The sequence below is a fragment of the Primulina eburnea genome, chromosome 18 (assembly GCF_022965805.1).
Source record: "Primulina eburnea isolate SZY01 chromosome 18, ASM2296580v1, whole genome shotgun sequence".
NCBI lineage: Eukaryota > Viridiplantae > Streptophyta > Magnoliopsida > Lamiales > Gesneriaceae > Primulina > Primulina eburnea.
Window position 1 is genome coordinate 25453897 of NC_133118.1, and position 20962 is coordinate 25474858.

At 41.7% G+C, this 20962-nt stretch overlaps 1 protein-coding gene and 1 non-coding gene across 2 annotated transcripts; one reads left to right on the forward strand and one right to left on the reverse strand.

The window, feature by feature from the left end:
• The first annotated feature begins 17912 nt into the window (after positions 1-17912).
• Positions 17913-20149, forward strand: LOC140820218 (protein GAMETE CELL DEFECTIVE 1, mitochondrial-like). The gene is made up of 3 exons (XM_073180554.1): positions 17913-18517; positions 19325-19511; positions 19693-20149. The coding sequence occupies exons 1-3, from the start codon at positions 17964-17966 to the stop codon at positions 19897-19899; spliced, it is 948 nt and encodes a 315-aa protein (XP_073036655.1). The 5' UTR covers positions 17913-17963; the 3' UTR covers positions 19900-20149.
• A 728-nt stretch (positions 20150-20877) lies between these two features.
• TRNAM-CAU (transfer RNA methionine (anticodon CAU)) lies at positions 20878-20949 on the reverse strand. The gene has a single exon. It is a non-coding gene; the product is annotated as a tRNA-Met (tRNA).
• Between the last annotated feature and the right edge of the window lie 13 nt (positions 20950-20962).

Here is a 20962-nt window from a genome sequence, read left to right on the forward strand (position 1 = left end):
ATAAGCTATATCTTGGGGCCGCTCAGCCCTGTCTTGTGGACGCATGGACACCGAGAGTACACAGTGGCTGACGGGTCGGGAGGGCTTCGGTGGTCCGGGACATTTTAGGTCCACGTCTGTCTTGTAGTGGATGCAGTGACCCAGAGGTTGGACCGCGCGGCACTATCCACTTGGCGCCTCTAGACTGAGCATTTTGAGATCCTTTGTGATTCCTGTTTCTTGACTACCCTGGTATCATATCATAGCATGTGCATTTCATATAGGTTTGTATACTCATACTTTTGTACTGGGCGTTCTTATCGCTCACGTCCTCGGTTTTGTTTATTCTTGGACACCCCATTCCCACGGGGCAGGCCTCAGGTTGGATGGCTCAGGAGGAGCAGGAGGAGGACGTTGAGTAGCTGGTTGGTTTAGTTTTCAGTGTTTTCCATTTGATTCGATATGGTTGTACTGGATATTTCATTTTGAGTTAGTCTAGACTTCGATTTCGATTGGGTTGTATAACTATTGTTGTTGGCCATATTTCCGCTGTTATCTCTGATTATAATTAATTAGGTTAATTGCATGCTTAGTTTTTTATTAGTAGGTGATTCTGGAACGGGTCACTACATTTATGGTATCAGAGCATGCGTATGATTTTGGGATATAGATTCTGTTTTGGGATTTCCGTTGACCATTTTACCATTTTCCCTATTCTATCTTGTAGCGATGGCTGACCATTTTGATGACGGGAGTAGTCAGGGGAGTGTAGGTCGATGGGGTGACCAGGACGATCATAGACGTCATCGTGAGCATCGTCATCGTCGGGATGGTCCTAGGCGTTTCGATATGCATCGTTTCATGCAGATGGGGCCTAAGCCTTTAGTTGGCGGTGAGACTCCCGATGATGCGGAGGATTGGTTAGAGCGCATGGAGAGTTGTTTCCGCGCATTCCAGTGCACCGATGAGCAGAAGATGGAGACCCTTAGTTTTCTTCTCGAGGGCCGTGCTCGCAGGTGGTGGCGATCGACTTCTGCGCCGATAGTTCAGTCGCAGGGTAGAGCGACTTGGGTCGATTTCCGTGCAGCGTTCATGCAGCTGTACTTTCCTCCAGCCCTTCGCCAGGCCAAGACGATTGAGCTCCTGAACCTTAAGCAGGGGAGTATGTCTGTTGATGAGTATCAGCAGAAATTCTTTGAGTTGCTACCCTTCGCTCCTCATATCAGTGGCAGTTCTGAGGCCAAGTATGATCATTTCCTCCAGGGCCTTAATCAGGAGATCTTTGATCGAGTCACTGTCTGTGATAATCCTACTTCTTATGATGGGTTAGTGAACCGGTGTCGCCAGGCAGAGATCAGTCTCCAGCGTGGTAGGGCTATTCTTTCTTCTTCTAGACCTCCGAGTACTTTGAGGCCTCGATCTCAGTCATTCAAGAAATCTGGTTCATCTTCTTCTGGATCTGGATCTCGATCTAGTGGTGTTTTCCGCTTTGGTAAGAAGAAGGAGTCTTGTGCGCATTGTGGGAAGAACCATCCATCGGAGCAATGCCGAGTAGCCGCAGGAGCTTGTTATCAGTGCGGAGAGATGGGGCATATTAAGAAGAATTGTCCTCAGTTGCGAGGTGGAGCAGGATCCGGTTCTGGATCTCAGACGACTGTTCAGCAGAGGAGGCAGGGTCAGGCAGTGGGTAGTTCGAATCTTCGACCTCGTGCCCAATGTCAGGTTTTTGCGCTGAACCAGGATCAGGCTGCAGATGAGACGGAGAGAGTCATAGCAGGTACTTTTCATTTATGCGGTATTCCTGCTTTTGTTCTTATTGATACAGGGCCTCTCATTCCTTCATTTCTGCACGATTTGTTAAGCGTCATAGGTTACCCTATGTTTCTCTAGACGTCATTCTTTCTGTTTCTACTCCGATGGGTCATTCGGTGTTAGCGAAGCGTCTAGTGATGGGTTGTCCCTTAGATTTTGAGGGTAACGAGTTGACTGCGAATCTTATGATCCTAGAGATGGAAGATTTTGATTGTATCTTGGGTATAGACTTATTGACTACCTACCGAGCTACTGTGGATTGTTACCAGAAGCTTGTTCAGTTTCGTACGACTGAAAGCTCTAGTTGGTTTTTCTATGGTGAGGGAGCGCGACCTCCGATGCCAGTGGTATCTGCTCTGAAAGCCTGTCGTGCTTTAGAGTCGGGCGGGGAAGGCTACCTCATCTATGCGATTGATTCATCCACAGGTAGTGTTGGTCTAGAGGATATTCCAGTGGTTTGTGAATTTCCTGATGTTTTCCCAGATGAGATTCCTGGTTTTCCTCCGGTTAGAGAGGTGGAATTTGGCATAGATTTAATGCCAGGGACTGCACCGATTTCTCGTGCCCCCTATCGTCTTGCTCCGTCAGAGATGAGAGAGCTGAAGCAGCAATTGCAGGATCTTCTTGATAAGGGTTATATTCGCCCGAGTGTTTCGCCTTGGGGAGCTCCAGTCTTGTTTGTCAAGAAGAAGGATGGATCGATGCGGTTGTGCATTGATTATCGCCAGCTGAATCGGGTGACGATCAAAAACAAGTACCCTTTACCCCGTATTGATGACTTGTTCGATCAGCTTCAGGGTACTTCTGTTTACTCCAAGATCGACTTGCGATCGGGTTATCATCAGATGAGAGTCAGAGATGATGATATTTCCAAGACTGCATTTCGTACTCGTTATGGGCATTACGAGTTTCTAGTTATGCCATTCGGATTGACGAATGCGCCAGCGGTGTTCATGGATCTGATGAACCGAGTCTTCCGAGATTTTCTGGATCAGTTTGTGGTGGTTTTCATTGACGATATCTTGATCTATTCCCACAGTGTGGAAGAGCATGCCCAACACTTGAGGATTGTGTTGCAGATTCTTCGCGAGAAGCAATTGTATGCTAAGCTGAATAAGTGCGAGTTCTGGATTGATCGTGTGGTATTCCTTGGTCATGTGATTTCCAAGGAAGGAGTTTCTGTGGATCCCAGCAAGATTGAAGCAGTGCTGAATTGGTCACGTCCGACGACGGTGGCTGAGATCCGTAGTTTTCTAGGTCTGGCAGGGTATTATCGTCGCTTCATCGTGAGTTTCTCTCAGATAGCCAGACCATTGACGCAACTTACTCGGAGGGATGTTCCATTTGAGTGGTCATCCGAGTGCGAAGATAGTTTCAGAGAGCTTCGTCGACTTCTGACTTCCGCACCTGTTTTGGCGTTACCGTCAGGATCTGATGGTTTCAGTGTTTACACCGATGCCTCCACTCAAGGCTTAGGGTGTGTGTTGACGCAAAACGGTCATGTGATTGCTTATGCTTCCAGACAGCTGAAATCTCACGAGGAGAAGTATCCCACTCATGATCTGGAATTGGCAGCTATTGTGTTTGCGCTGAAGATTTGGCGTCATTATTTGTACGGTGTTCAGTTTGAAATCTTTACTGATCATAAGAGTCTGAAATATCTGTTCACTCAGGCTGAGTTGAACATGAGGCAACGTCGTTGGATGGATTTGCTGAAGGATTATGATTGCGAGATCAAGTACCATCCAGGTTCTGCGAATCTCACAGCTGATGCGCTTAGTCGCAAGGTGAGAGCCTCTGCACTTCAGACTTGTGCTATGACTAGTGCCATCCAGGATAGTTGCTCGTTGGGGTTTAACTTCAAGCATTGGAAAGGTATGGAGAGCATTCGTGTTGCTACCATTTTATCTGAGCCCAATTTGTTCACTCGGATTCGAGAAGCTCAGATGTCTGATCTCAAGACTCAGAGATTAGCTCGGTTAGTTGGTGGTGATAGCAATTTCCATTATCAGTCCAATGGTCTTCTGTGCTTATCTAATCGGGTTGTAGTACCAGAGGATGACACTTTGAGGGACGAGATATTGTCTCAGGCGCATCGAAGCAAGTTAAGTGTTCATCCAGGAAGCAACAAGATGTATAGAGACTTGAGGATGCGGTTTTGGTGGAAAGGGATGAAGCGCAGCGTGTATCAGTTTGTCTCCAAGTGTCTAGTTTGCCAGCAGGTTAAGGCAGAGCACCGTCGACCGGGAGGATTGTTGTTGAACTTACCTATTCCAGAATGGAAGTGGGAGCATATTACGATGGATTTCATTACTCACTTGCCATTATCTTCGAGGAACAGCGATGCTATCTGGGTAGTGGTGGATCGACTCACCAAGTCTGCTCATTTTCTGCCGTATAATCGTGATTTCATTTTCGATCGTATGGCTCGATTGTACATTCAGGAGATTGTACGTTTGCATGGAGTGCCTGTCAGTATTATTAGTGACAGAGATCCTCGTTTTACCTCACGGTTTTGGGGTAGTTTCCAGTCAGCTTTGGGTACTACACTGAGTCTGAGTACTGCTTATCATCCGGAGACTGACGGTCAATCAGAGAGGACTATCCGTACGCTTGAGGATATGTTGCGAGCCTGTGTTATGGATTTCGGACCCGCTTGGCAGGATCATTTGCCTTTGATTGAGTTCGCGTACAACAACAGCTATCATCGTAGTATTGGTATGGCACCATTTGAGGCGTTGTACGGGCGACGTTGTCGTACTCCATTATTCTGGGATGAAGTCGGGGAACGACAGGTAGAGGGACCGGAGTTAGTCCAGCAGGCTATAGATAAGGTTACAGTAATCAAGAAGCGGATTAAGACTGCTCAGGATCGACAGGCTAGTTATGCGAACACAAAGCGTCGACCTCTTCATTTTCAGCCAGGTGAGAAGGTGTTTCTCCGAGTTTCGCCTTTTCGCAGGATTTTGAGATTTGGTCTCAAGGGTAAGCTGTCTCCGAGATTTATTGGTCCATTCGAGATACTGGAATGTGTGGGAGATTTAGCTTACAGACTTGCGTTGCCGCCGTACCTATCAAGTATTCATGATGTGTTCCACGTATCCTTGTTGAGACGTTATGTAGCAGATGAGTCGCACATCTTACATCCATCTGAAGTTCAACTTGATACGGATTTGTCTTACGTGGAGCGACCAGTTCAGATTCTAGATCGCAAAGATAAGGTGTTGCGGAATAAGATCATTCCTCTTGTCTTAGTGCAGTGGCAGCGTCGAGGCACTGAAGAAGCCACTTGGGAGTTAGAGAGTCGTATGCGTTCGGAGCATCCAGAGCTCTTTTGAGTTGTGCTTTGTATAAGTTTGTGTTTTCAGTTGTAATCATAGTATCAGTTGTATTCAACAACAATTGAGATGTATTAATGATGTTGTTATTTCGTTTTGTTCATTCTCTAAGCCTGATTTCGAGGACGAAATCTTTTAAGGGGGGGAGAATGTAGTAGCCCGAATTCCAAATTGGGTAATTAACGGAGTAATGGTGATTAAGAAGGTTTAAGGTGTAATTTTGGCTATGGTCATGATCGGACGGACCGAAGAGGGTTCGGAAGCACCGAAGAGTTCGGACGATCCGAAGTGTAGTTCGGTGAATCCGATCATAGGTGTCAAGTGTTGATCGACACGTCATTTTCCATGCATGTTCGGACGGTCCGAAGTGTATGATCGGAGGATCCGATCATGAGCTGTCAAGAGCCAATGGACACGTAGCGTTCGGACGTTCCGAAGTGTTGTTCGGAGGATCCGAACATGGCCTATAAATAGTGCTCGGATTTCTCATTTGTGACTTGCCAATTCATGATTTTGCCTCATAGTTGAGAGGATTTGGAAGGTTTCTAGGGTTAGTTGTTGGTCGAGCGATAGCCAAGAGCTGCCAGGAGTAGTAGCGTAGCGGCGCCTGAGTTTCAAGGCAATCGACATCAAAGGGCTGTCGAAGGACGAAGGTAAACCCTAAACCTTTGGTAGTACTAGGGAGTACTGGTTTTGCTAGTCGAGCATGGTAGTATTGATTGAGTATGCTTTTGATGCGTAGGCTTGTGCTAGACCTGATTAGCGGTGTTGCGTAAGGCTAGGCTTGCTGTGATAGAGGTACGAAAGTACTATCCGAGATATCCTGGTTGAGTATACATTCATATATGTGTTGCATGAGTATTTGCTGCATTGTTATATGTCATATGATGCATGCTATTATGTCACGAGTTATGATGCATATTGCATATCATGTTGAGCCGTATCTCCTTCGAGATAGCCTTTACTGTTGAGCTGTATCTCTTTCGAGATAAGCTATATCTTGGGGCCGCTCAGCCCTGTCTTGTGGACGCATGGACACCGGGAGTACACAGTGGCCGACGGGTCGGGAGGGCTTCGGTGGTCCGGGACATTTTAGGTCCACGTCTGTCTTGTAGTGGATGCAGTGACCCAGAGGTTGGACCGCGCGGCACTATCCACTTGGCGCCTCTAGACTGAGCATTTTGAGATCCTTTGTGATTCCTGTTTCTTGACTACCCTGGTATCATATCATAGCATGTGCATTTCATATAGGTTTGTATACTCATACTTTTGTACTGGGCGTTCTTATCGCTCACGTCCTCGGTTTTGTTTATTCTTGGACACCCCATTCCCACGGGGCAGGCCTCAGGTTGGATGGCTCAGGAGGAGCAGGAGGAGGACGTTGAGTAGCTGGTTGGTTTAGTTTTCAGTGTTTTCCATTTGATTCGATATGGTTGTACTGGATATTTCATTTTGAGTTAGTCTAGACTTCGATTTCGATTGGGTTGTATAACTATTGTTGTTGGCCATATTTCCGCTGTTATCTCTGATTATAATTAATTAGGTTAATTGCATGCTTAGTTTTTTATTAGTAGGTGATTCTGGAACGGGTCACTACATAAATACTCATACAAATACACCAGGCATTTACCTAGAAATTAAAATACGACATAGATTGAAACAGACTCTGAGACATACATAAAGACTAACGGGGAGATTCTAATCGATAAAACCACCGAAACCCAACCTCAATCTATAGCTCCACAAGCCGATCCACAGCCTGGTGTTGCAAAATTACTTGGGAGACCTGCCATGGTGCCCAATAGCAGCCACAACAGCCATCGGTAAACAACTGAGGTTAGTATTCTTGTATAAAACAGTTAAACAACGAAAATAAAAATAAATGAAATGCATGAAACATGGCTCAATAATGACGGGATAACTGGAGTCAATGAATGGTAGTGTGAAGGCTCTAAAACCGCTTGCTTTGAAAATTTGCGGAAAATTAAAATTTTTTTTTTTAAAAGAACTTAAATGGCCTTACTCATAAAACCAACTGATGAATCAAGTTCAATGTTTAAAATAAAAGCAGCGGAATGAAATAATTGTTTGTCCACAATAACAATTTAAAAAAATGTCCAATGACTGATAAAAATTTGTTTGCGGAATAAAATAGCAACTGCTGCACTGAGGTCCTCGGGTGCCACTACTGCCGACCCAAGCTAGCTCACTGGTCCCCGCCCTCGGCCCTGACCTCATCAGTACCTACAACAATCAAGTCTAGTGAGCCTAAAGACTCAGCATGCATATATCGCAGGTAACGAATAAAATCTGAAGTAAAATATGCATGGGGCAAAATATCATGTCGTGAGGCATACTGAAAATGATCTGTAATCATGCTGAAAATAAACTGATCTGAGCAATTATAATACGTGCATAACTGAACTGATAATCATAGTAAAAATATTTGCTCCTTGGAGCCTGTACTGAAATAACTGGTAAAATTTTCTGTTGAGATTATGTTTTACGCCTGTGGCCACTGCACTAAGCTGAACTGATCGGTAACTGACTACCGGGGAGCCTGGAACTGAGCTGGCGGTCACTGAAGACCCGATGGTACCATCCTGAACTGATCGGTCACTGGCGACCGGGTGGTACCAACCTGAACTGAGCGGTCACTGGCGACCGTATAAATAATGCTCCCACATAGTGAATGAACCACAAGCCATATCGCATAAATCTCAAAAATAATCATTTTCTATTTAATGCACGTAATATAATTAAATCGCATACTGAAATATCTTGTATTAAAATCATGTACTTGCTATATTTAAAAATACCTATATGACTTGATTGAAGAGTGAAAGAAGATATAAACATGCCTTGGTTTGTTTTGACAGAAAACAAACGAAATAACGACACGGCGCGGCGGAGACGGAGTGCTCTTCACTTTTTTACTTTTTCTCTCTTAATTCCTTTAAATCAAGCATGCACCATAATTATTATAATAGAGAAAAAAATCGTAAACGTGATGCATGAACATTTAAAAATATCATGATTTGTGCTCAGGGCGCTGCTAGGACCAAAATCTTACCCCGGGTCCAAAATGACCATTTTGCCCCTGGAAACCCAAAAATTATCGTTTCAACCCTAGACCTCTAAAATTGACCCGAAGCTTACCAAACTCCTTAAAATATCCCAAAATATTTTTAAAAGTATTCCTAGACGTAATTTCGAGCACATTTCATAACTTAACCGAATTGTTTTAAAACCTAGACCGGGGTCCCGATTTTAACCCGTATCGAACCAAAAAAAATTTAACTAAAATTTTCCCATCTTTTTTTTTTACCATAATTTACAAACATTATAATACTCCTAAACCAATGTCATTAGGCCCCTAACTCACGGCCAAAATCCTAGAACAAGCCAAACTCTCGGCCCCCTCTTTGTAAAATCATCTTCCAACACATGGTTACAATTCTTAAAATCTTTCGGTCCCCTAACCCCTCCACATGTCTAACCTTTTAATCTCATTCTTAAGGCTTTAAGGACCTCCTAAACCAAGCCCAACCCACGCGAGATGTTGCTGTAAAATCATACGCATAACCCGAGCAACTATTGCATTTCTTCCCTATCGAGCAACACCTCCAAGATCTGAACTTCTCCCTCGTCCAAGTGCCCGTGGTCCACTCCTAGTATCCTACTGGTCCTACTCAACCCGTGATACTGACCCCATGCAGCCCGAACGGCGTACAACCGAGAGGGAGCTAACCTGCGGCCACTCTCCAACTAACCCAGCCTCTCGGTTCTCCTTGCAGGCCGAGACCAGCCGCTCCCAGCCATCTCCCAGACCTTCCACGGACCCAAGAGGGTCAGCTTCAAGGCTTGGGTCAAGCCATGCACGGCCGGCTCTCCCTCACGACTCGATCTAACCCGTACGACCCTCAAACACTACTACTCGATCGGATCTGCTCACCAACACCTAAGCCTCATAAGACACAGTCTAGACAGTTCCTTACCAACCGAAAGTGGCAGTCCCTTGCATCAAAACTAAAAAAAACGTGAGCACAAAACATGGGGTGGCATGAATATGTGAAAACCGAACACAAAAGTCAAGAAAAGGACTGGATCGAAACTCTTTTGCATGCGCCAGCACATTCAGCAGTATATAAACGTGTGTGATGAGAAACAATGAATACCTCGCGTGCCTGTGAATAAATCTTGGACAAATGATTGAGAGCCAACAACCGAAGGAGGAAACTCTTTGCTTGGAGGAGAAAATGGTTTCACCGACACCTAGTAGCAGCCATTCACGAGGATGGATTGTGAGTGGAGGAGGTGTCGGCTAGATGCTTTAGGTTTAGGTTAAAAATGATTTAGGTGCTTAATTATATAATAAATTAGTAGTTAATGGGCCCTAAATTTGATTAATCAAAAGCTTAAAAGAGTTTTAGCCCGACGAGCTTAAAAATAGGCCCATTAAATTCAAACACAGTCTCGAAAAATATTCGAGTTGGAAAGATTTTGAAAATAATAGCCGAACCATTAAAAAGTCCCCCGATTCGATAAAATTATCGTACCGCTAAAAATTAAAATCTGCGGGTAGAAATATCCAAAATTCCCATTTTTCAAAAATACACTTAAAAATGCTTTAAATTAATTTATAAAAATTAATCGTGAAATAAAAATAATTTTCCTGAAAATTCCCCGGTCTCCGATCCTCGATCGAGCGTGAAATGTAACTTAAAAATCTTAATGCACGAACTTTTGAAATGTAATGAAATAAACATGCTAGAATACCACTTCTTAAATAAATCTTTATTAGCTTATCTCAAAACTCCATCTCCAGTCCGGCCTCACTTATATACTGAAAAGATGACGATTAAAATACTGCGTAACATAAATAAATTCAAAGAAAAGAGTTTAAATACTCAAGCAATTAAATTACTAGGAATTATGCATGGTTTATACGCAGTCCAAATTACGGGTTCTACAATCCTCCCCCCCTTAAAAGAAATTTCGTCCTCGAAATTAGAACTCACCGAATAGCTCCGGATAGCGACTCCTCATCTCTGGCTCAGACTCCCATGTAGCTTCCTCCTCTGAATGGTTAAGCCATTTGACTTTGACTCGTTGCACCAATTTGTTCCGAAGTTTCTTTTCCTGTCTGTCTAAGATCTGCACTGGTCTCTCCTCATAAGACAGGTTCGGAGTAATTTGCAACGGCTCAAAATTAAGCACATGCGAAGGGTTCGCCATGTACTTTCTTAGCATGGAGACGTGGAACACATTGTGTACTCCGGCCAGATTCGGCGGAAGAGCTACACGATAAGCTAGCGTCCCAACTCTGTCAAGGATCTCAAACGGTCCAATGAATCTCGGACTGAGCTTCCCTTTCTTGCCAAATATCATGACACCCTTCATAGGTGCCACTTTCACAAAGACATGATCGCCCACTGCAAACTCTAAGTCTCTCCTCCGCTGATCGACATAACTCTTCTGTCGGCTCTGAGCAGTCCTCATCCTATCACGGATCTTGACTACTACATCTGCTGCCTGCTGAACAATCTCTGGACCCAACTCTGCTCTCTCTCCTACTTCATCCCAATGAACAGGAGATCTGCACTTGCGACCATACAGTGTTTCATATGGGGCCATACCTATAGACGACTGGAAACTGTTGTTATAGGGGAACTCTACCAATGGTAAGTTCGACTCCCAACTCCCTGAGAAATCAATGACGCAAGCGCGAAGAAGATCCTCCAAAATCTGAATAACTCGCTCCGACTGTCTATCTGTCTGCGGATGGAAAGCTGTGCTAAACAGCAGCTTCGTACCTAAAGTCGAATGCAAGCTCTTCCAAAATGAGGAAGTGAATCTGGAATCTCTGTCGGATACGATCGAAACTGGAATACCATGGAGTCGGACTATCTCCCGGTTATACAACTCTGCATACTGAACCATGGTGAAAGTCGTCTTAATAGGCAAGAAGTGCGCTGATTTGGTAAGACGATCTACAATCACCCAGATGGCATTCGATCCTCTGGCTGACTTCGGCAAACCGGTCACAAAATCCATGGTAATGTTCTCCCACTTCCACTCGGGAATAGGAAGAGGCTTGAGCAAACCTGCTGGTCTCTGATGCTCGGCCTTCACTAACTGGCAAGTCAGGCATTCGGATACAAATCGTCTGATGTCCTTCTTCATCCCAGGCCACCAATACAATAGCTGCAGATCTTTGTACATCATCGTACTCCCAGGGTGAATAGAGTACGGGGACATGTGGGCCTCTGATAAGATGTCTGCTCGGATAGAATCACTGCTAGGAACCCACATCCTGTCTCGGTATCGCACTATACCGTCGCTGACTGAATACAAGACACTGCCCTTGGCCTCATCTCTCTGCTTCCACTGAGTCAACTGCTCATCTGCTGCCTGACCACTGCGAATATGGTCTAGAAGAGAGGACTGAATAGTCAAGGTAGATAGACGGGGAACTCTACCTCGAGGATAAGTCTCTAGACCAAACCTCTGCATCTCAGTCTGAAGAGGTCTCTGAATCGTCAAGTGAGCCATCACTGCGACTTTTCTGCTCAATGCATCCGCAACTACATTAGCTTTACCCGGGTGGTAGCTAATGTCACAGTCATAATCTTTCACAAGCTCCAACCAACGCCTCTGACGCATGTTCAGCTCCTTCTGCGTAAAGAAATACTTGAGGCTCTTGTGGTCGGTAAAGATCTGGCACTTCTCTCCATACAAATAATGCCTCCAGATATTCAAAGCAAAAACAACGGCGGCCAACTCTAGATCATGGGTAGGGTAATTCTTCTCGTGGTTTTCAACTGTCGAGAAGCATAAGCTATCACCTTCCCATGCTGCATCAATACTGCGCCTAAACCAAGCTTCGAAGCATCGGTATAAAGGACAAACTCGCCGGGCCCTGACGGCATGGCCAAAACTGGTGCTGAGATAAGAGCTTGCTTCAAAGTATCGAAGCTCTTCTGACAGTCATCGCTCCACACAAACTTCGCATTCTTCTTTGTCAGTGCTGTGAGTGGAACGGCAATGGAGGAGAATCCCTGAATGAATTTCCTGTAATATCCTGCCAGCCCAAGAAAACTGCGGATCTCGGATGTGAAATTGTTGTAAATCTTTAAACCTCGAATAACGTCAATTCATAAAACTCAATTATACAACTTCGTCCTTCTACCTTAATAATAACACTTCTAGCATCAATTACCTGCTCAAACTATCTTCTTCCCAATTACAATCTAGTTGAGGCCTAGGGCTCTGAACTTCCTCATTGGAACGAATATCGCATTCTTACGTGTCCTTAATGCTTACTTAATTCTAGCATATAAACTAATAGGTTAGTCCATGGTAGCATTAGACTAACTTTACTAAATCAATTTCACTTATAACCCATAGAATTCTAGAATCCCCATATCAAGCTTTTAGATTTCTTACTTGGTAGAAATCTTAATATTCATCAATTGATAACTTATATTGAACACAACTAATTCCCTTTTGTTTTTATTTCACTCAAAATTTCCACATGAACAAATATCCCATAAATTTGAAATTCAAACTTACATAATCCAAATAACTTTGAATAAAATAATTCCAATACGCATATACGTTTAGTCCCAAGTTTGTTAATAACTTCCAAAATTTCTCAAGACAAGGTGTCTACCTCACCTCTTACGTACGTCTACCAATTAAACTAACCATCATCGTACCCAACTTTCTTAAAAATTTTAAATTCTCACAAGGTATAATCTTAACTGTTAAGATCATGACCAAAACTTGTGACACATCAAACTTATGTTCCCAAAAATTTACTAACTCAATGTTTATCCTTATAACTTAACTAACCGATCAAATTTACCATAAATCGTCATCACTTTAAATTCCTAATTTGCCACAACATTATTTCACGAACGCTTAAATTTTCACGCCCAAGATTGATTCATCCTACAATGTCCTTGGTTACCCTTCATTATAACATTATAACTCAAATATCTAAATATTCTATATCTCCTTCGAGCCTAAATAACCGAAAATTCCTATCATTCAAACCGTTCAATTCTCACTTACTACTAAATAGGTTCTCAAATTTCTTAAAATTGTAAATTAATTCTTACTTTCCTCGAATATCGTCCAATTTTTTCCCTAAATCTCAAAAGTTCCACAATTACCAATTAGTCCTCAGTATTCCCAATTTTATTTTATAGATTTCTCGTATCATAAGGTTAAATAGTCTTAAGTTTATTTAACCCAAAATTAATTCCCATAACACGTCGTACATTTCTATAAATACTTAAAATTCCAATTCCTCAAAAGTTCGCATTTAATACTTAAAATTTTGAAACTTGCAATCTGACCCTTACAGTTCTCCAAATTTACATTTTCGAAATTTGCATCATTGTCCCCATAAAATTTTCCATCTTTACCTCATTAAACTTTTAAATTCTTGAACTCAAAATTTAAATCCCAAAATTTGGTAAATTCAAAAATAGTCCCTTATAATTTTATTTTTGAACCTAAGTCCTCAAATCATTGGTTATTACAATCAGGTCCTTAAATTTCTCAATTCCTGCAATTCCATCCTTAAATCCAACTATGTAGAGAATGCATCCTAAATAAATTCTCATAATTACTCTTACATTTCCATAGATACTTAAAATCCTCAAATTGTACATTTATAATCCTAAAGATTGTCGTAGTCTTCGAATCGCTATTGCTTATATGAAATCCTCAAAAATTTACTCGACTAGCAACCAAGAACCATCAATAATTTCTTAGAAATTCTACAAGTCTCAAAAGCATTCATAATTTTCAAGATTAATTTATAACCCATAAGGAGGACATCAGTATTACTGACCTAAAAATTAATATAGTCAAATCATTTTCAACTTCTCCTAAAGCCCAATATTCGAATTCTTAGACATTTCTAATTCCAACGTAACCAACATGCATAATTCCATAATTTACTTTAAATAAACACTGAAATAATTAAAGAATCTAAATGTAAAACATTTCATGGAAGCATGCTGTCAAAATAATTCATGCTTTAAATAAAATGCTGAAATGTAAAACTTACAGACCGAAGACGTGGCTTCATGAGCTTCTCGTGGTCAGTAGTAGTGTAACCCTTTACAAGAACATAGGCTCTGATACCAACTGTGAAGGCCCTAAAACCGCTTGCTTTGAAAATTTGCGGAAAATTAAAAATTTTCTTTTTAAAAGAACTTAAATAGCCTTACTCATAAAACCAACTGATGAATCAAGTTCCATGTTTAAAATAAAAGCAGCGGAATGAAATAATTGTTTGTCCACAATAACAATTTAATAAAATGTCCAATGACTGATAAAAATTTGTTTGCGGAATAAAATAGCAACTGCTGTACTGAGGTCCTCGGGTGCCACTACTGCCGACCCAAGCTAGCTCACTGGTCCCCGGCCTCGGCCCTGACCTCATCAGTACCTACAACAATCAAGTCTAGTGAGCCTAAAGACTCAGCATGCATATATCGCAGGTAACGAATAAAATCTGAAGTAAAATATGCATGGGGCAAAATATCATGTCGTGAGGCATACTGAAAATGATCTGTAATCATGCTGAAATAAACTGATCTGAGCAATTATAATACGTGCATAACTGAACTGATAATCATAGTAAAAATATTTGCTCCTTGGAGCCTGTACTGAAATAACTGGTAAAATTTTCTGTTGAGATTATGTTTTCTGCCTGTGGCCACTGCACTAAGCTGAACTGATCGGTAAGTGACTATCGGGGAGCCTGGAACTGAGCTGGCGGTCACTGAAGACCCGATGGTACCATCCTGAACTGATCGGTCACTGGCGACCGGGTGGTACCAACCTGAACGGAGCGGTCACTGGCGACCGTATAAATAATGCTCCCACATAGTGAATGAACCACAAGCCATATCGCATAAATCTAAAAAATAATCATTTTCTATTTAATGCACGTAATATAATTAAATCGCATACTGAAATATCTTGTATTAAAATCATGTACTTGCTATATTTAAAAATACCTATATGACTTGATTGAAGAGTGAAAGAAGATATAAACATGCCTTGGTTTGTTTTGACAGAAAACAAACGAAATAACGACACGGCGCGGCGGAGACGGAGTGCTCTTCACTTTCTTACTTTTTCTCTCTTAATTCCTTTAAATCAAGCATGCACCATAATTATTATAATAGAGAAAAAAATCGTAAACGTGATGCATGAACATTTAAAAATATCATGATTTGTGCTCAGGGCGCTGCTAGGACCAAAATCTTACCCCGGGTCCAAAATGACCATTTTGCCCCTGGAAACCCAAAAATTATCGTTTCAACCCTAGACCTCTAAAATTGACCCGAAGCTTACCAAACTCCTTAAAATATCCCAAAATATTTTTAAAAGTATTCCTAGACGTAATTTCGAGCACATTTCATAACTTAACCGAATTGTTTTAAAACCTAGACCGGGGTCCCGATTTTAACCCGTATCGAACCAAAAAAATTTAACTAAAATTTTCCCATCTTTTTTTTTTACCATAATTTACAAACATTATAATACTCCTAAACCAATGTCATTAGGCCCCTAACTCACGGCCAAAATCCTAGAACAAGCCAAACTCTCGGCCCCCTCTTTGTAAAATCATCTTCCAACACATGGTTACAATTCTTAAAATCTTTCGGTCCCCTAACCCCTCCACATGTCTAACCTTTTAATCTCATTCTCAAGGCTTTAAGGACCTCCTAAACCAAGCCCAACCCACGCGAGATGTTGCTGTAAAAGCATACGCATAACCCGAGCAACTATTGCATTTCTTCCCTATCGAGCAACACCTCCAAGATCTGAACTTCTCCCTAGTCCAAGTGCCCGTGGTCCACTCCTAGTATCCTACTGGTCCTACTCAACCCGTGATACTGACCCCATGCAGCCCGAACGGCGTACAACCGAGAGGGAGCAAACCTGCGGCCACTCTCCAACTAACCCAGCCTCTCGGTTCTCCTTGCAGGCCGAGACCAGCCGCTCCCAGCCATCTCCCAGACCTTCCACGGACCCAAGAGGGTCAGCTTCAAGGCTTGGGTCAAGCCATGCACGGCCGGCTCTCCCTCACGACTCGATCTAACCCGTACGACCCTCAAACACTACTACTCGATCGGATCTGCTCACCAACACCTAAGCCTCATAAGACACAGTCTAGACAGTTCCTTACCAACCGAAAGTGGCAGTCCCTTGCATCAAAACTAAAAAAAACGTGAGCACAAAACATGGGGTGGCATGAATATGTGAAAACCGAACACAAAAGTCAAGAAAAGGACTGGATCGAAACTCTTTTGCATGCGCCAGCACATTCAGCAGTATATAAACGTGTGTGATGAGAAACAATGAATACCTCGCGTGCCTGTGAATAAATCTTGGACAAATGATTGAGAGCCAACAACCGAAGGAGGAAACTCTTTGCTTGGAGGAGAAAATGGTTTCACCGACACCTAGCAGCAGCCATTCACGAGGATGGATTGTGAGTGGAGGAGGTGTCGGCTAGATGCTTTAGGTTTAGGTTAAAAATGATTTAGGTGCTTAATTATATAATAAATTAGTAGTTAATGGGCCCTAAATTTGATTAATCAAAAGCTTAAAAGAGTTTTAGCCCGACGAGCTTAAAAATAGGCCCATTAAATTCAAACACAGTCTCGAAAAATATTTCGAGTTGGAAAGATTTTGAAAATAATAGCCGAACCATTAAAAAGTCCCCCGATTCGATAAAATTATCGTACCGCTAAAAATAAAATCTGCGGGTAGAAATATCCAAAATTCCCATTTTTCAAAAATACACTTAAAAATGCTTTAAATTAATTTATAAAAATTAATCGTGAAATAAAAATAATTTTCCTGAAAATTCCCCGGTCTCCGATCCTCGATCGAGCGTGAAATGTAACTTAAAAATCTTAATGCACGAACTTTTGAAATGTAATGAAATAAACATGCTAGAATACCTCTTCTTAAATAAATCTTTATTAGCTTATCTCAAAACTCCATCTCCAGTCCGGCCTCACTTATATACTGAAAAGATGACGATTAAACTACTGCGTAACATAAATAAATTCAAAGAAAAAAATTTAAATACTCAAGCAATTAAATTACTAGGAATTATGCATGGTTTATACGCAGTCCAAATTACGGGTTCTACAGGTAGGATAACAACAGGAGCACTACTCGAGCAACAATGCACAGGGGAGCTACATCACCATGCAACTAAACCGCCATGCATGCCGTGATGCTAACATAAACATCCACAGCACCTTCGTGATGCTAAAACAAACAACCACGACTAAGCCTCAATCATGTCGTGATGCTCACACCAACATCCATGACTTAGCCTCAAATATATGTCACACGACAACGGATGGCATGAAACAACTAGATGATACAATCTCAGTGCTCACCTCAAATGACCGCACTAACCACGGAATTGTTCAATCATATCTACGATTTCATGTGTATCAATGTATATCAGTCGCATCATGATCTTAGATAAACAACAGTACCAGATAACAACGAATATCGACAACGAGCTAACAATAATGATAGTGCTTAACATGAATGTCATAATATCATGTCCTATGCCACCGGAGAGAATCTCACCCCGCCCGTCAATCGGCTGTCGCTGATCGGAGTAGAAAAGGGGCAGACGAGCACATCTAATTTACGAATCCTATTTGGGCCGAAACCATAATGGGCCTATTTATCGAGTACAAAATGGGCCAACCCAAACTCTAACAGACCCCCTAAGAAAATACCCGATTTCTTCCAAACCACGTTCGGGAAATGAATCCGATTCACAGGCGACTCACAGCCATTCTCAGAACACACCGCCCTTGGCCAGCCGCCACCGTCACAGCCGTGCGACGTCAATCCACCAATCGGCCGAAGAATAACATCAGTACCGGAGAGGACGAGTGGAACGAAGCGTGGGAGACAGCATGGCTTCCCGACGATCTCTCCGGCAAATCAGAACGAGCCCCGTGGGAGTCCGACGTCTCCTTCTCTCTCCCCACCACCGATCAGGGCGGAAGTAGTACCACCACTCTTCCCTCTCATCAGGAAGAAATCGACACCGAGACCAAGGCCTTCGTGGAGGAAATGAACGATAATTGGGATCAAAGGAAGGGCAAAACGGTCACAAAAGAGGACGTAAATGCGAAAACCTCATCTTCTTCGCTTTATAGCTTGGAGAATGTGAAGAGGGATTACAGATTGAAGAAGCAGAAAATACACGCTGGTCTTTGGGTGAAGGAGATTGAGAAACAGGAGGAAGCTAAATTGGGGAACTTCGTTTCAGGTGGAGATGACATCGAAAAATTGCTCGACAGCTGCTCTGAGTATGACATTTATCCTCTGCTTCATCAGGATTGAATTTTTTCATTAGAAGATGGAATTTTCTTGTCAATCATGTTGATCATTTACTGCTTTTTTTTTTCTTTTATGTTTCTTGAATTATGCTAACACAAATTGGACGTGAATGATTTGAGCAAGAAGATATTTTGCTCGGAAATTCTTTGTCTTGGTTACACATTTCATAAGCTTAGCCTAAGGTACATTCGTAACCAGTTTCATGTATGGAGTAGCTTGAAATTGTGATATGAAATCTCTTAGGCTATAGACTCACTTGTTACGGTTTAAATCTTTGTGTGTTCTATAGAGAGAGTGCAGAACAAGGATCAGATAGATAAGGGTTACCCTTTATTTGTATGTTCAACCTGATTGCAATAGGCATGTTGTGTGGTACGCTAGAATCGAGTCTCACATGGACTCTGCTAGAACTTGGGGGGGGGGGGGGGGGTGCTAATCTGCGATTTAATAATGAGCGACTCTTCGGCTATATGGACTAGTTCTTTGTATTGGGCTTTCGGGTTGTAGTCTATTGTTGGTTTGACGAAAATATTTGACAAAAGCTTGAAAGACATGAAAAATGAAGAACGGACTTCATGTTATATGGAAATTTCGATCAGTCTAACATCTGATGGAGTTATTTCAGCCAAGTATATATTTACATATTTGATTTCACGTTTCTAAAGCAAGAAGGCGTTAGAAAGTTGTTATCCCTGTGTTCTTGGATTTGCTCTTTATTAGAAACTTCGGGGAACTAAGAGTGATAGACTTGAACTCACCAAATTCAATGTATGCAGGATATTCGATTCTGCTCACACTGATTTGGGCAACCCGAAAATCGCTGGTTCTGAGTTCAAGAACAAGCCTGATGGCTGGGAAACAACATCCAAAACACCAGATGGAAATCTATGGGATATGTCGCAAAGAGAAGAAGACATTCTGGTTCAAGAATTTGAGCGTCGGATAGCATTCAATAAGTTCCAGGTTTGTATAGTGAAACTGTTTTAACTTGTTTATTACAGTATGTTGTTTGTGTAGGCATTCACCTAAATTAGAAAGGAAATTTGAATTATGTTTTAAAAGTGCACCTAGCCACCACCACCCCCCCTCCCCCCCTATGGAGTCTACTACCTCTGTTTTATTTTTAACCTTTGGTTTGATTCAGATTGGTAGCTTTATAAAAACCCACATATTTAGTCGAAGGAGGCCGATTGATGGATGGAAGTACATGATAGAGGAAATCGGACCAAATTCAAGAAAAGGGAAGGGAAGCGTTTCAAGGTTGCCCAGTGTATCAGATGAATCCACTCAACCTTTCAGAGAAGAGAAGGTCAACTTTGTTGCCTCTTATCCTTCTAATAGAGGGAGATGATCCCCACTATTTTGTGCTAGTTCCATTGCTTAAAATTTTATCGAGACAATAGCATTTTAAGGAACAAACCACGCGGACTTTGTAACTGTAAGGGAAGCGGAGGAGATAAGAAAACACAAGTATGCAAATGATTAATGATGAAGTAGCTCTACTTTTAACTCAAAGGTCTCATTAACAGCAGATGAAACCTGGAAAAACGATGTAATTTTAAAAAACCAGGCATGCTATGATGCAATAGTAGAATCGTCAACAGGTGTCGGGGATCGGGCACAGGATAGACGTAAGAAATGGAGATAGAATCTGGGCAGGAATTCAAGTATTCGATAATGAAAGGAATATTTTTTAGGATAATATTTTTCACAGATCGGATTAATGTTACAAAATTGACCTCTGAATCCGCTTTACCAAATATGATATTATTAGGGATTTCATGGCTGACATAGTGGCCGATCAAATCCAAGAACGTTGCAGCAAACAATTATTATGTACGCGTCCATGTATGTGGATTTCAAAATAATTTAAATTCTCAAATTGGTATAAAAAATTCTATGAGTAAAATAATAAAAATTTAAATTCTCTCAGCAAAATAAAAAAAATTAATTTCTCAAATTGGTATAAAAATTCCACAATCATCTGTTTTCATTTGTATCAACAAATATATCTCAGCAAAATAAACAAAAATAATTAGATAGATTTTAAAATAAAGAAAAACAATTACAAATTACTAATAAAAATATAACTTGTTAAATCATTTTGATTTGGTTATTATTTTTTTAATATAAACATTGAACCAAACTGATATTTTTTTGTTTGATTAATTTTAAAACATCGAAATCATAATCATTTAAAAATCTATCAAAACAAATGGTTCGGTTTGGACCGATCCGAGATTGAATCCAATTGAGCTTTACGGGTCGGATCCTGTTGGAATAAAAAATTTAGACAAAAAATTAGTGCGTTGGAAGCCTGCTTCTGAATTATCAGAGCCAGGTTTCGATCCTGGGACCTGTGGGTTATGGGCCCACCACGCTTCCGCTGCGCCACTCTGATTTGTTGAAATATA

Coding starts and splice junctions, on each gene's coding strand:
- LOC140820218 (XM_073180554.1), top strand. CDS start 17,964: ATGAATCCGATTCACAGGCGACTCACAGCCATTCTCAGAACACACCGC. Junction 18,518..19,324: donor TTGCTCGACAGCTGCTCTGA/GTATGACATTTA, acceptor CAATGTATGCAG/GATATTCGATTCTGCTCACA. Junction 19,512..19,692: donor TAGCATTCAATAAGTTCCAG/GTTTGTATAGTG, acceptor GGTTTGATTCAG/ATTGGTAGCTTTATAAAAAC.